This window comes from Hyperolius riggenbachi, chromosome 3 (assembly GCF_040937935.1).
Source record: "Hyperolius riggenbachi isolate aHypRig1 chromosome 3, aHypRig1.pri, whole genome shotgun sequence".
NCBI lineage: Eukaryota > Metazoa > Chordata > Amphibia > Anura > Hyperoliidae > Hyperolius > Hyperolius riggenbachi.
The window spans coordinates 466,826,274-466,840,771 of NC_090648.1; the positions used below are offsets into that span (position 1 = coordinate 466,826,274).

The window sequence follows — 14,498 nt, forward strand, 5'->3', positions numbered from 1 at the left end:
GACTGTTAGGAGGTGATACCGCCGTCTAATATACTTGTACAGCACTGCGATCTAAGGCAGCGCTGTACTGGGGGACACAGAAGTGATCGGTGGTGATAGGCTGAAGCCTATCACAGCCGATCGCAGTGATATGCTGCCTGGGGGAGGGAGGGGAAATTATTTTAAAAAAAAATTGGCATTTTTATAAAAAAAAAATATATATTTGTAAAGAAAAAAAAAAAACATTGGGGAAGCGATCAGACCCCACCAACAGAGAGCTCTGTTGGTGGGGAGAAGGGGGGGGGGGTGTAATTACTTGTATGCCGAGTTGTGCGGCCCTGCAACTTGGCCTTAAAGTGAACCTAAAGTCACCCCAAAAAAATGAGATGAACTCACCTGGGGCTTCCCTCAGCCCCCTGCAGACGATCGGTGCCCTCGCAGCCCCGCTCCGATGGCCCAGGACCCGCCGGCGAGCACTTCCGGTTTGGCCGTCACAGGCCGACACGAGTGATTGTTCGCGTTCCCAGCCTGTATATCGGCCCCCTATGCTGCTATTGCGGCCAGGAGGCCGCAATAGCAGCATAGAGGGCGATATAATAATATATAATAGCAGCATAGAGGGCGTTCCCAGCCTGTATATCGCCCCCTATGCTGCTATTGCGGCCAGGAGGCCGCAATAGTAGCATAGAGGGCGATATAATAATATATAATAGCAGCATAGAGGGCGTTCCCAGCCTGTATATCGCCCCCTATGCTGCTATTGCGGCCAGGAGGCCGCAATAGCAGCATAGAGGGCGATATACAGGCTGGGAACGCGAACAATCACTCGCATTCCCATGCCTGTCGGCCGGTGATGGCCAAACCGGAAGTGCTCGCTCCGATGGCTCAGGACCCCGCCGGCGAGCACTTCCGGTTTGGCCGTCACAGGCCGACACGAGTGATTGTTCGCGTTCCCAGCCTGTATATCGCCCCCCAGGAGGCCGCAATAGCAGCATAGAGGGCGATATAATAATATATAATAGCAGCATAGAGGGCGTTCCCAGCCTGTATATCGCCCCCTATGCTGCTATTGCGGCCAGGAGGCCGCAATAGCAGCATAGAGGGCGATATACAGGCTGGGAACGCGAACAATCACTCGCATTCTTATGCCTGTCGGCCGGTGATGGCCAAACCGGAAGTGCTCGCCGGCGGGTCCTGGGCCATCGGAGCGGGGCTGCGAGGGCACCGATCATCTGCAGGGGGCTGAGGGAAGCCCCAGGTGAGTTCATCTCATTTTTTTGGGGTGACTTTAGGTAGAGTGACCAGACGTCCCGGATTGCCCGGGACACGTCCCGGATTCGGGGTCCGCTGTCCCAGGCTTAATGAGGTCCCGGGAAACGTCCCGCTTTCAGCAGCGGGACGTCCCGGCCTCGGGACTCTGGCCACTCTCTCCTCAATGAACTGGCAGCGGCGTCTATAGACGCCGTGCCAGTTCATTGCCCGCAGCCCCGCTCCAGCCTCCTCTTCCGGTGTCTGTTTCCGACACCGGCAGGCGAGCAGGGCTACGGCAAGATGGCTGCCGAAGCCCTGTACTGGAGACCTATTTGTGTCACTAGTACAGGGCTTCGGGCGCCATCTTGCCGTAGCCCTGTCAGCGCGGGAGAGAAGAGCAGGAGGAGGAAGACGGTCCCGGGACGGAGCAGCGCGCCAGAGGCCGGACACTTCTGCCAGGTGAGTAAATGCTTTCTTTTCCAGGTGAAATGTTTGCCCGCATTGTTTCTTTTCCAGGTGAAATGTTTGCCCGCATTGTTTCTTTTCCAGGTGAAATGTTTGCCCGCATTGTTTCTTTTCCAGGTGAAATGTTTGCCCGCATTGTTTCTTTTCCAGGTGAAATGTTTGCCCGCATTGTTTCTTTTCCAGGTGAAATGTTTGCCCGCATTGTTTCTTTTCCAGGTGAAATGTTTGCCCGCATTGTTTCTTTTCCAGGTGAAATGTTTGCCCGCATTGTTTCTTTTCTGGTGAAATGTTTGCCCGCATTGTTTCTTTTCTGGTGAAATGTTTGCCCGCATTGTTTCTTTTCTAGTGAAATGTTATTGTTTGCCCGCATTGTTTCTTTTCTGGCGAAATGTTTGCCTGCAGTGCGTTTCTTTTCTGGCGAAATGTTTGCCCGCAGTGCGTTTCTTTTCTGGCGAAATGTTTGCCGCATTGCGTTTCTTTTCTGGTGAAATGTTTGGCCGCAGTGCGTTTCTTTTCTGGTGAAATGTTTGCCCGCAGTGCGTTTCTTTTCTGGCGAAATGTTTGCCCGCATTGCGTTTCTTTTCTGGCGAAATGTTTGCCCGCAGTGCGTTTCTTTTCTGGCGAAATGTTTGCCCGCATTGCGTTTCTTTTCTGGTGAAATGTTTAGCCGCAGTGCGTTTCTTTTCTGGTGAAATGTTTGCCCGCAGTGCGTTTCTTTTCTGGTGAAATGTTTGGCCGCAGTGCGTTTCTTTTCTGGTGAAATGTTTGCCCGCAGTGCGTTTATTTTGTACTGACATGTTGCCCGCATTGCGTTTATTTTGTACTGACATGTTTGCCCGCATTGCATTTATTTTATACTGACATGTTGCCTATTGCGTTTATTTTCTGGTGTCCGGGGTAACTGTTACTGCATTTATTATTTAATGGTCATAGATGGCTATGTTTGCTGCTTTGTGGTTACGGTATACTATTAGCATCACACAGTTTCTGCACACCCATGATACAAAGTCTCGTTTGTCCACATCATGGCGTAAACACTGCTTTCTTATGCCTCGCTGTTACATCATTACGTTAGCTCCGCCCATACAATGTCATGGCCACGCCCATTTTTTCGGCGCGGCGCGCTGCGCGCGCCGCAGCCCCCCTCCCCCAGTCTTAGCCGCTGCGTGCTCCTCACTCCTTCCCACTTTTTCGCCGCGGCGCACTGCGCGCGCCGCCCCCCCCACCCCCCACGCCCCCCCCCAGTCCCAGGTTGGACCCACAAAAATATGGTCACTCTACTTTAGGTTCACTTTAAAGCTGCAGTGGCCCAATTTATGAAAAATGGCCTGGTCTTTAGGGGGGTTTAACACCGTGGTCCTCAAGTGGTTAATAAAAGTAATACAAGCAGTGCTAACCATTACTCTTCTGTCCACTCAATTTGCAAGCCTGCTGTTATTAGCCAGAGCATGCTGTATACATGCAGCCCCCTCCTCCTCCCTGCCTTCCACATGCAGCGCCAGCTGTCTTTGTCTGTAAAATTGTTGTCAGTTGTCAGGAGTGCAAATGGCAGATTAACTCCATTTATTTATTTTCATTTCTATTCTGTTTCAGACACGAGTCCAGATTTAAGCAGCGCATGTTGGAGCTCACCGACACCAACAACTTGGCCTACTTGTTTCTGTCAGCAGCTAACAGGTGGCTGGAAGTCAGGACGGTAAGGGCAGAACGACCACCAGAAAACTTGTACAGAATAATTGTGTCCAGGCTGAAAAAATATCAATCTCCAACATTTGATAAAGTTTTCCATCAGCTGGACACAAATTTATGAGATACAGTAGAGTTCCGGTTATCTAGAACTCACCTAAGCAGCAGTCTCAACCAACCAGCACAAATTGCTGGCAGCACTCACAGTGGTGAATGGCGACATCTTAGGCTGTTTATGGGCTCTGCTCTGTTTAATGTGTAACTGTCGGGCATAAAATTAAAAATCAATTCTTAATTTATATCTGGTAAACAAGTACGGTAATAAGGATGCTAACCAGGCAATTCAAAAGTTAAAAATCACTATTAATTTTCTTGTTGATAAATGATCATTCACCAGTTTACCTGACTCTTATTTGGTACATTGCCGCAAAAAGGAAGTTGCAGGGCATGCTGGGTTGTCTTTTTATGCTTCTTTACTTTTCTCTCAGAATTAACTAATGCAGCCTGATTGGCTGAAGCCTCTTTCCCTCCTGTTTTCCCCTCCCACTCCTCTGTTCCTCTCTGATTGGCCAGTATGTCTCATGCTGAGACAATGCACTTTTTACTGCAGAACTGGGTGGGAGTGCCTGAAGAATGGGAGGAGAGCAGACAATGCATACACAATCAGGCAGAGGAGAGTAAGGGAGAGAATGACATCAGGATTGGCTTCAAGATAGACACAGTTACAATGGCGAATCCTATGAAGGATTTTCTCTTTTTTTTCTATAGAAAAATCACTAAAATCCAAATGTGGACAGTGCAATATATACAGTATGTTCTATAAGTAGAGCAAGTATTTATCTACTTATACATCTGGGTTTTTTTTCTGAGATAGTATGGCTGACAGCTCCACTTTAAAGGATACCTTAGCGCTTAGGGAGAGAAGGCATTCTGTAGGAAGCTCTCCTCATGCCCACCGTTCCCCCTGTTTACCTCTGTTATGGTGTAATGTCCGCCGAAGCTACTTCTGGGTCGGAAGGGTCGGTGAGCACTGCACTCCTCCATGAAAGAAGGAAGTAGACAAACTGCAGATTTATTGCAGAATTTGAATCAGCTGTAACTGAATTTTTTTAAGGTTATCATGCTGTTGCTTATCTTTTAGAGTTCTGAGTTCAGGTCCCCTTTAATTTGGTGCGTCTGTTGAATGCAAGATGTGTACCCTGCTTATAATTAGGCTTTGTACACCTATGCTGGTAGTCATTCAGATGCAGCCTGCTTTGGGAGCGCTGCCAGGGTTGCTCGGATACGAGTGATCACGAGCACGACTCCACCTATTGCTGAATTGACTCGTGATCACAATCACGAGTAGAAAGGGATATCCGACTCGAGTGCGGTTTTGAGTCTAATAACCACATGTAATTCACGAGGCGGTATTCGTGATTAAAAACCCGCCAACTTTAACGGTTAATAGCAAAGCCCCCTTCCATGCTAGAAACACCAAGGATATGCAGCGGTCGGCGGAGATCTTCAACCAACTTGAAGATCGCAAGATTAGAGGAACATTTTTTTAAAGGTACAGGTAAGTATTTCTGGTTAATTAAGATTAATAAAGGACTTTTCTCGTTGTTGTGTTTTTATTTCATTTAACTCTTGTGGAAATGCATAAGGGGCACTTTGTACTCCTATACTCCTGGGAGGGAGGCAGGCATCTGGGGGGACTCCCAGATGCCACCATGAACGGGGTACCGGGGGTGGGGAAGAGCCCCTTGTCCAGGGATTGTACAGGACTACGGGGGGAGGGGGAAGCGAAGGCTTGGTTGCCCCTCTCCACCGGAGCCCCCCCCATACCATGGACCATGCAGGCTGGTATAGCTCAGGGTGCAAAGCCCCAGTCGGCCGGGGCTCCGCATTCTGGCTATCCCAGCCTGCATGGGAGACAAGGGGTTAAAGATTTTCGGGAGGGGGGGACCCCACATGCTTTTTTTTTGTAATTTCCCACAATCTGAACATTAAAAAAAAATGTTTTGAAAAATAGGAAAATATGCCAGGGATCTTTATACAGCCATATTACGGCTGTATAGCGATCTCTGGCCATAGCGTTGCGGCTCCGGAGGGGTTTCCAGGGGGTCCTTACGCACTGCGTACGGACCCCCTGGAAACCCCGTCAGGAAATTTATTGCTCTTTCTTTTGATATATGTAAATTTACACTACCGTTAGGCTTGCTACATTAACTGTCATTTACCGCATTTAAATGTATACTTTTTTCCTTCGATTTTCTCAAAAACTATAAGGTCTTTGTTGAAAAAAAATTTCGCGAGTAACTTGTGATTACGAGTGCGATCACGAGTGCATTCGTGATCGGCATTCATGTTCAATAGCCAATTACAGATGTCGATCACCAACTTGTGATGGCAAAAAATAGCTCCTAATCAGCACCACAAAGCGCTGCCACCTCTCCCTGCTGTCTACAGAAAAAATAAGGCCTTGATTGGTTGTTATGTACAACGCAGAGTGTTTTTTGAGCCCACCAATGGAGTAGTAGTCCTGGCTTTTCCTCCACCCAGATTTGCTTGGCATGGTGTAAATATACGCCACGGAGGAGCGAGTCCTCTCTATATGTCAAATTAATGACGTAAACACTTTGTATTTTTCCGTGTGTGTGATGGACGGGCGCAGTGTGTGTCTGTCATCACTGAACAAATATTTGTACAAGTGGAAACGCGTTGTGTCCAGTCAGATGACAAAGAGCAGAGATCAGCCCAGTCATACAGCGTGCCCAGCGCCCAGATACCAGCCAACCCCCAGCTGTTACTTCAGCACTGGGCCCTCTGTGTTTACACACCTCTGTCAGTGTGACACAGCGCAGCCCGCCTACTGTGTGACATTTAAACGGAAACTCTCCGGCAACATTTATCTCAATGCGTGATGAATACTGTCTGCTGGAAGCTGCAGCAAGTCACGTTAATGTGTTAAGGGAAATCAATCAATTGATTTTGTTTTTTTGTTTTTCTGAAGGTTAGGACATTTACCCATAATCCTTTTCTGTCTCCCCACAGGATTATCTTGGAGCCTGTATTGTGCTGACGGCAGCCATCACCTCCATCACCTCCACCTCTGAGCTGCAGTCAGGAGTGGTGGGACTTGGCCTCACCTATGCGCTAACGGTTTGTGTCTGACCGCCACACACAATAACCAACCAAACAACCATTTATCCAATCTAATGCAGTAAAGGTGCTCATATATCTAGCAATGTATGGACAGATTGACCAAGAGACAGATCTCTCTCAAATCTGATCAGAGAGAGGTCTGTCAGCTGCCCATCACTGCAGGTAGACTCCTGATCGACTTCAGCATGAAATATCTCAGTAATCGGCCTGGAAATGCTGCCTGGCCCCTGTACCCCCAGATGTTAATGTGCCCCTTACCCCATGCCCATGCAATTAAATCTCACCTGCTTTAGTTGTGGCGACTGTCTAGCTGCTTCCACGTGGTAGATGCGTATAGCACGTGGCTGGTGTGTGACATCACTATTGGTGTTCGGAAGAAGCAGCAAATGAGATCGGGAGCAGATGGATAGTTGCGCCGGAAGGTGGGATCTTAATGCATAGGCAATGGGGGGAGAGGTGGTAAGCACATTTACATTTGGTAGGTTAAGCGGCCAGGGGTTTGGCAGTGATCGCGATATCGCATGCCGTTACCACCGTGCACCCAATTGGCCGCACGGCCCAAGATTTTCCAGCACGCTCGATTTCGGCGATCAGGCATGCTTGTTGCACTGATTTTCATCCAATTCGATACACTTAAGGGCCTGTTTCCACTACACGCAGATTGGATGCAGAAAAACTGACTCCAATGAATGCCTATGGGCCTGTTTTCACTAAACGTGATTCTTCTGATGCAGATTTCCCCATAGGCATTCATTGAAGTCAGTTTTTCTGCATCCATTCAGTGTGTAGTGAAAACAGGCCCTTATCGAATCAAACGGTCAATTGGGCTGCAAAATCGAAAGATGTATAGACATCATTAAGTTGATGGTATAGACCGCATATAGTTTTGCCCTGCACAGGGCCGGCGCTACCATAGAGGCAAAGGGGGCAATTGCCCCAGAGCCCCTGAGTGCTGCAGGGCCCCAGTTCTCCCCCTGACTTGTGCCCCCTTGGGCCCCTGCACTGATTTGTCATAATAGCAGCTCACTTTCCCCGGTACTCTGTTCCATCCGAGCTCCCTGTCTTCACCCCCCTTCTCAATGACCAGTCATTACGCTATAACAATCGCAGAGTCATGGAGAAGAGGCAGCCAGCGGGGATGAAGACAGGGAGTATGGATGGAACAGAGCACCGGGAAAGGGGAGTTGCTATTCTGACAAAAACAGTGAAGGGGTCCATGGGGGGTGAATATGCTGAGGGATGGGGCCCCCCAGGTGAACTTTGCCCTAGGGCCCCACTGTGGCTTGAACCAGCCCTGACCCTGCATACAGTTTCTCCATATGCAGTCTCTAGCCCCCTCTAACATGTGCAGCCCTATTAGGCAGAAGCTCACCCATATACAGCTCCCACCTTATGGCAGCACTTCAACCTTCCTTTCACATTTAGGTGCCATATCCATGTGCTGCCCCCACCACCTGCCATATGCTACAGCTTCAATAGGCTATGACCTATGAGGCTTGTCCTGATTGGATGGATTCATGGATTTATGAGATGGATTAAAGGACCACTTTTGTGAAAAAATTTACATTTTGAAAAGCATTAATATAAATGCATATTAATATACATTTTTCCTAAAGTGAAATGCACTAAATATTAATTTTTCCCATTTTTTGCTGTCACCTACAGTAGGAAGAAAAAAAGTTGACAGAACTGACAGATTTTGTTTAGAACTAGTCCATTTTCTCATGGGAAATTCTCAGTATAGCCTTTATTCTTTACAAAACCACTCGCTGTAAAGAATTTATGCAAAAATATCAGCCAGCTTCACTACACTGTTTTGGCAGTTGTACTGAGTAACTGCTGTTCAGTAAGAGCTTTTGTAAATCAAGAAATAACTGAAAACCCCCATGAGAATATAGAGTAGTCCAAAACCTTAAAGATCTGATTTTTACTACCTAAGTGACAGCGACATAGAAAAAAAGTAGTTTACAGTGCATATTACTCTGGGAGAGATGTACTTCTTGTATAAACGTATTTTACATTTTACAGTTTTTCACAATCGTTGTCCTATTGTAAAGTGTCATTAAACTCTGACATAACATCCAATAAAAACGTGTTTTCCTACTTTTTCCTACTAACCCATTCAGTTATCATATTTGCTTTTGTACACAAGTATGATCGTCCGTTCACAAATTACAAGTTCCCCAAGTACACTTTATCTGCTTTGAAAGCTGCCATTGCAATTTTTATTGCATAGCTGCTGTATTTATATATTATAATGTATCCAGTGAGAATTTGTCTTCTGTGTACACTCTATGTTTCTGATCAGCTGAAGCATTGCTAGCAATGTTTACTAATTGTGGCTAATAAGGAAACATAAACAAGATAATGTAATCATTTCCTGAACTTCAGATTTGGGGCTAAGCTTCCAACTGAAGAAGTACTGTTGAAAAGGAACCTTAAAGGACTTCCGAGGCCAAAATGAAGAAAATTACACTGTACCTTTTTCTTAGCAGAATCCACGGAGGATGCCCTGCGCTTTGCCGCTATTGCCTTTAGCCCGCCTCCCGCCGCGTATGGGTCCCGGCATCCTCCTGAAGCGTGCGGCGGGAGGCGGGCTAAAGACTGCGCAGTCGCAATCGCGGCAAAACGTACTGCGCACTTGCGGATCAAGGCGGCGGCCATCTTAGGGGTGGCATCGATGCGACCCGTTCGGTGGGGTCGGGGCAAGCCCTGGGGGAACGAAAAGGCCTACACTGACGGTGGAACGGAGCGGAGGACGCGCAGGGCGTCCTCCGTGGATTCTGCTAAAAAAAAGGTAAAGTGTAATTTTCTTCGTTTTGGCCTCGGAAGTCCTTTAACCACCCTGGCGTTCTATTAAGATCGCCAGGGCGGCTGCGGGAGGGTTTTTTTTAAATAAAAAAAAAACTATTTCATGCAGCCAACTGAAAGTTGGCTGCATGAAAGCCCACTAGAGGGCGCTCCGGAGGCGTTCTTCCGATCGCCTCCGGCGCCCAGAATAAACAAGGAAGGCCGCAATGAGCGGCCTTCCTTGTTTTGCTTACATCGTCGCCATAGCGACGAGCGGAGTGACGTCATGGACGTCAGCCGACGTACTGACGTCAGCCGCCTCCGATCCAGCCCTTAGCACTTTTTGTTCCGGCTACGCTGGGCTCAGGCGGCTGGGGGGACCCTCTTTCGCCGCTGCTCGCGGCGGATCGCCGCAGAGCGGCGGCGATCAGGCAGCACACGCGGCTGGCAAAGTGCCGGCTGCGTGTGCTGCTCTTTATTTGATGAAAATCGGCCCAGCAGGGCCTGAGCGGCAGCCTCCGGCGGTGATGGACGAGCTGAGCTCGTCCATACCGCCCGGTTGGTTAACTGAGTTAAAAAAACAAAAAAAGCTCCACTGCAGACGTCCTGTGCCTGCGCCGTCACTCACCAATTATCCGGTAATCCGCCGTGGCTCAGTTTAGTTTTCTGCGACTGCGCAGCTCTGGCCACGCACCTCGAATGCACTCCCATCCCTGTAGTCGTCTTGCACCTGCACAGTATGCGTATGTAGGTATTACACGTACTGCGCAGGTGCAAGACGGCCACAGGGATGGGAGCGCGATCTAGGACGCGCACTGCTGAAAATGAAACCGAGGGGACCGGATGATCGGTGAGTGACGACGCAGGCACAGAACGTCAGTAGGGGGCTGGGGGAAGCAGCAGGAAAGTGAAACTTTTTTTTTTTTTAAACTTGGTTAAGGTTCCCTTTAACTGTTTGATTGTTGTTCCACTACCAATTTATTTTATAGTAGTATAGTAGTGATGTAAACAAAAATTTAAGGGCTCGTTCACACTAGGGGCATTTTCGGCATTTTTTCAAGTGCAGGTGATTTTTAAAATCACCCACAAAACGCTTGTGCAATGAATCTCAATGAGAAGGTTCATATCAGCGCGGTTCGTGCGATGTGCGTGCAGCAAAGCGGTGCCTGTACCATTTTTGGGGCGATTTTGCCTCAATGGAAAGTATAGGAAAAATGCAGACACTCACAAAATCGATTTGTGCAGTGATTGTGTTCGCGCTTTTAATAATAAATACATTGTATTTATTATTTTCCGGGTCAAAGAGTTCACTTCCTGACTTGCGTCAGGGAGTGAATTACAAAACCGCTCTGGAAAAGCACTTAGAAGAGCGCTTTTACCAGAAATGCAGCATGCAGTGGAGCACCGGGAGGGGGGAAAAAGCGCACAAAAACGCAAAACGCTTGCATTTGCGTTTTCGATTTTAGGTGTGTATGATAGGGATGCTCATTCGGATTCCGCGGAAATGCAATTTCCGAAATTCCGATCGGAAATTGCATTTCCGCATCGGAATGCGGAAATCGGTAATGCAAGTGCGTTAGGCGGATTTCCGCCGGAATTCGCGAAAATTTCCGCCAGAAATCGCGGAAATTCCGCCCGACTTTAACATCGATTTTCTCAAAAACTATAAGGTCTTTTTGAAAACTTTTTTTTGCATCTTGTTCACAAGATTCAGTTTAATAACCCCTGAAAATTTGGTGTGTCTAGGACTTAACCACTATTAACCACTAAATTCGGCAGATTTTTACTGTAATGTAAAATGCTGAAAATCTGCTTCTGCCTATTTTCTGCATTTACATTACAGGAAAAATCCGCCGACTTTAACAGTTAATAGCAAAGCCCCCGTACGTCCTAGAAACACCAAATTTTCAGGGTTTATTAACCAGAATCTTCTGAACAAGATGCAAAAAAAATTTTCAAAAAGACTTTATAGTTTTTGAGAAAATCGATGTTAAAGTCGGGCGGAATTTCCGCGATTTCCGGCGGAAATTCCGCATTGGAATGCGGAAATTGTTAGCGGAAAGCGGAATCGGTATTTGGCAATGGCGGAATGCGGAATTACCGCGGAATCGGAAATTAGCATTTCCGATCATCCCTATGTATGAGGCCTTAGAGCATTGAAGAAATGCTGAGTTTTATACCACTTTAAATGAGATTGTACTACTGTATGTGTGACAAGCTTCCATCTTGCAGAGCACTTGGTGCAGTGTTGCTATTTCTGGGTGAGGTGGATGTCCTCCTGTGACCTGCGGTGTCTCCTCTTTGGCAGGTGACAAATTACCTGAACTGGGTGGTGAGGAATCTGGCTGATCTGGAGGTGCAGATTGGAGCCGTGAAGAAGGTGAACAGTTTCCTGAACATCGAATCAGAGAGTTACGAGGGGACAATGGGTAAGATGACGTTTGTGTTATTAGAGCAGGGGTGGGCAGTTGTGAGAGATTGTCAGTTGAACCATGCGAGGGATCTGTGTAGCTTAGACCTGTAAAGTGATGGCCACGTCTACCACCACGCCATAAGTGTTCTATGTCTCATTGCCTTGCATTGTTGGTAAAACAGGGTAACGGCATGCAGGTTTGCAAGGTACGGTGAGTGGAAAAGGGCCCTAAAGGCTTTAATGCCATTTTTTAATCGTTGCAGATCCGCAGCAAGTTCCGGAAGATTGGCCAAACAGCGGAGAAATTAAAATCAGCGATTTGTGTGTTCGTTATGAGACAAACCTGAAGCCGGTCCTCAAACACGTGAAGGCATACATCAAACCCGGGCAGAAGGTGAAATAAGAGGATCATAACAGAGCTCTGTGTACAAGTTCTGCACAGGCACCTGAGCATAGCAGGCCCCGACCAACCGGATTGTCTTTAGTAAATATAAGATCGGGAGTTTATCTGATCACAGATTTACAGAAGTTTATGCCATAAGGCAGCGCAGTTCACAGTAGGCATTGCACATTGTCTGTGTCGCGTACACAGGGAAGCATACAGCCAATAAAAAGTATGCTTCACTGTCACTGTGAACGCTCATGTCTTGAGGTAAGGCACTGCATGCCATGCGCCGTTATACCACACCGCGCCCACCGGACTGTGAACGTCGCAATGGTGCATTGCAGTGCGGCAATCCATGTTACACTGAAGCAACTATGCTGCACCACTGTGAACATAGTCTAATGCTAGGTACACTCCATACAATTTTCTGGCAGATTTACCTGCCAGATCGATTATTTCCAACATGTCCAATCTGAATTTCGATCGATTTTCGGATCGTTTTTCAATCGATTCTTTTTCAGTTTTATGAAACTTGATCAAAAAAAAAAAGATAAAAAAACGGAAAATTGAAGAAAATTTATTGAAATTCGCACATGTTGGAAATAATCAATCTGGCAGGTAAATGTGCCAGAAAATTGTATAGTGTGTACCAAGCATTATGCCCAGTTCACACTTGAAACAATTTGTTGCAAAACAACTGTTCTACGATCGCATCGCAGTGGTCCTGTAAGGTCGCAGTGCATGTTACCGTTACGGGGCAACCATACAGTCAGGGCCGAGGCATAGGCTGGAGAGGCTCCAGCCTCAGGGCGCAGTGTAGGAGGGGGCGCACAATTCATTCAGCTGTCATTCCTAATTGTGTATGAAGCAGAAAGAAATAAGAAAAGGGGATACATAGCAGTGACTGCACACCAGATAACTAGATATTAAGGTGTTGGGGAGGTTGTGGGCCATGTGGCCCTCTTAGTCTAATAGCAATCAGTGTGTGACAGCTGGGGTGGGAGGGATGGAGGGGCGCACTTTGGTGTCTCAGCCTTGGGTGCTGGAGGACCTTGTCCCTGCTCTGCATACAGTGAACACAATGAACGTAGGCCTCGCTAACGGTTTAACGTGCACGGCGCTCTGCAGCTCTTGCGCCATCCCGATGGGAGCCACTCCGACATGCCGCTTCACTTTCAATGCTATAGTCCCATAGGGCTATCACTGCTTCTGCTACAGGATGTGGTGTTTTTGTGCGACGCGACGAAATGGTGTAAATGTGAAAGGGGCCTTAAGGTGGCCACACACCATACAATTTTTTAAATATCTTTTCAATTCTAGAATTGCCATGAATTTTTTTTTAATGATTGTAACCTTTGAAAAATCTGACCAATGTACCACACACCTATGTTCCATTTTTTCCCAATTATGAAAAAAAGATTGAAAACTCTGGGTCTGTACATCAAGTAATTGACAGTCTTCTCTACACCATTCAATTTTCATAAAAATTGGTCAGAAAAATCCAACATTCCTGATCTTCTTTTATCAAATAAAAGCGGGAAATTCGATTAGATTTTAGGCTTTTGATTTTTCGGGACAACTGATCGTTTTACAGAATTGCCATAAAATTGGATCATTTTATTGTATGGTGTGTGGCCACCTTAATGGCCCTTTTCCACTAGAGGTGGTTTGGTCCAAATCGCAAAACTCTAGTGATTTTTAAATGGCTAGGCTGCTAATTTAACCTAGGAATCGTGGTAGGTATTTTCCACTTCTGTGATTCGATTTTCTGAAAAGCACAAACACTTTCTGGAGCGATTTTGAGAGTGATTGTGCAATGCAAATGCATTGCGCATGAAGAATCGCAATTGCACAACAAAATTAATGAAAAATCGTATTCTCTGGCATTTGTGAATCGCGATTGCTAGTGAACAAGAGCCCTAAATGTTGCAATCTTTACTGCATTGGAAGCTGGATCTTCTTATGCAGCTGTTTAGATAGTAGTTTAGATACAGCGCATTTCACTGTATTTCTCAGAGTTTTTACATTTCTTTTGTAAACAAACAAAAAGTAATAATAATAATAATGCCTAGATCATATCTTTCCTAGGTTGGCATCTGTGGACGGACGGGCAGCGGTAAATCTTCCCTGTCTCTGGCATTCTTCCGTATGGTGGACATATTTGACGGTTGGTTAAGCTTATTACCCATAATGCTGGGTACACACGATGAGATTTCCCGTTCGATTTGCGGATCAATTTGATTATTTCAAACATGTTCGATTGGATTTCGATCGTTTTTTCCGTCGATTTTGCATACCTATTATGAAAAAAACGATCGAAATCCAATCGAACATGTTTGAAATAATCGAATCGATCCGCAAATCGAACGGGAAATCTCATCG

General features: G+C 46.7%; 1 protein-coding gene across 7 annotated transcripts in view; it reads left to right on the forward strand.

Annotated features, from left to right (window-relative positions):
- ABCC9 (ATP binding cassette subfamily C member 9) overlaps window positions 1–14,498 on the forward strand; it is a 195,735-nt gene that overhangs the window by 154,810 nt on the left and 26,427 nt on the right. For all 7 annotated transcript variants that reach the window (XM_068277946.1, XM_068277950.1, XM_068277948.1 and 4 more), the window contains 5 exons: window positions 3,289–3,391; window positions 6,418–6,525; window positions 11,627–11,747; window positions 11,995–12,125; window positions 14,205–14,283. In XM_068277946.1, the coding sequence (XP_068134047.1) occupies window positions 3,289–3,391; window positions 6,418–6,525; window positions 11,627–11,747; window positions 11,995–12,125; window positions 14,205–14,283 (542 nt within the window). The remainder of the gene's footprint in view (window positions 1–3,288; window positions 3,392–6,417; window positions 6,526–11,626; window positions 11,748–11,994; window positions 12,126–14,204; window positions 14,284–14,498) is intronic.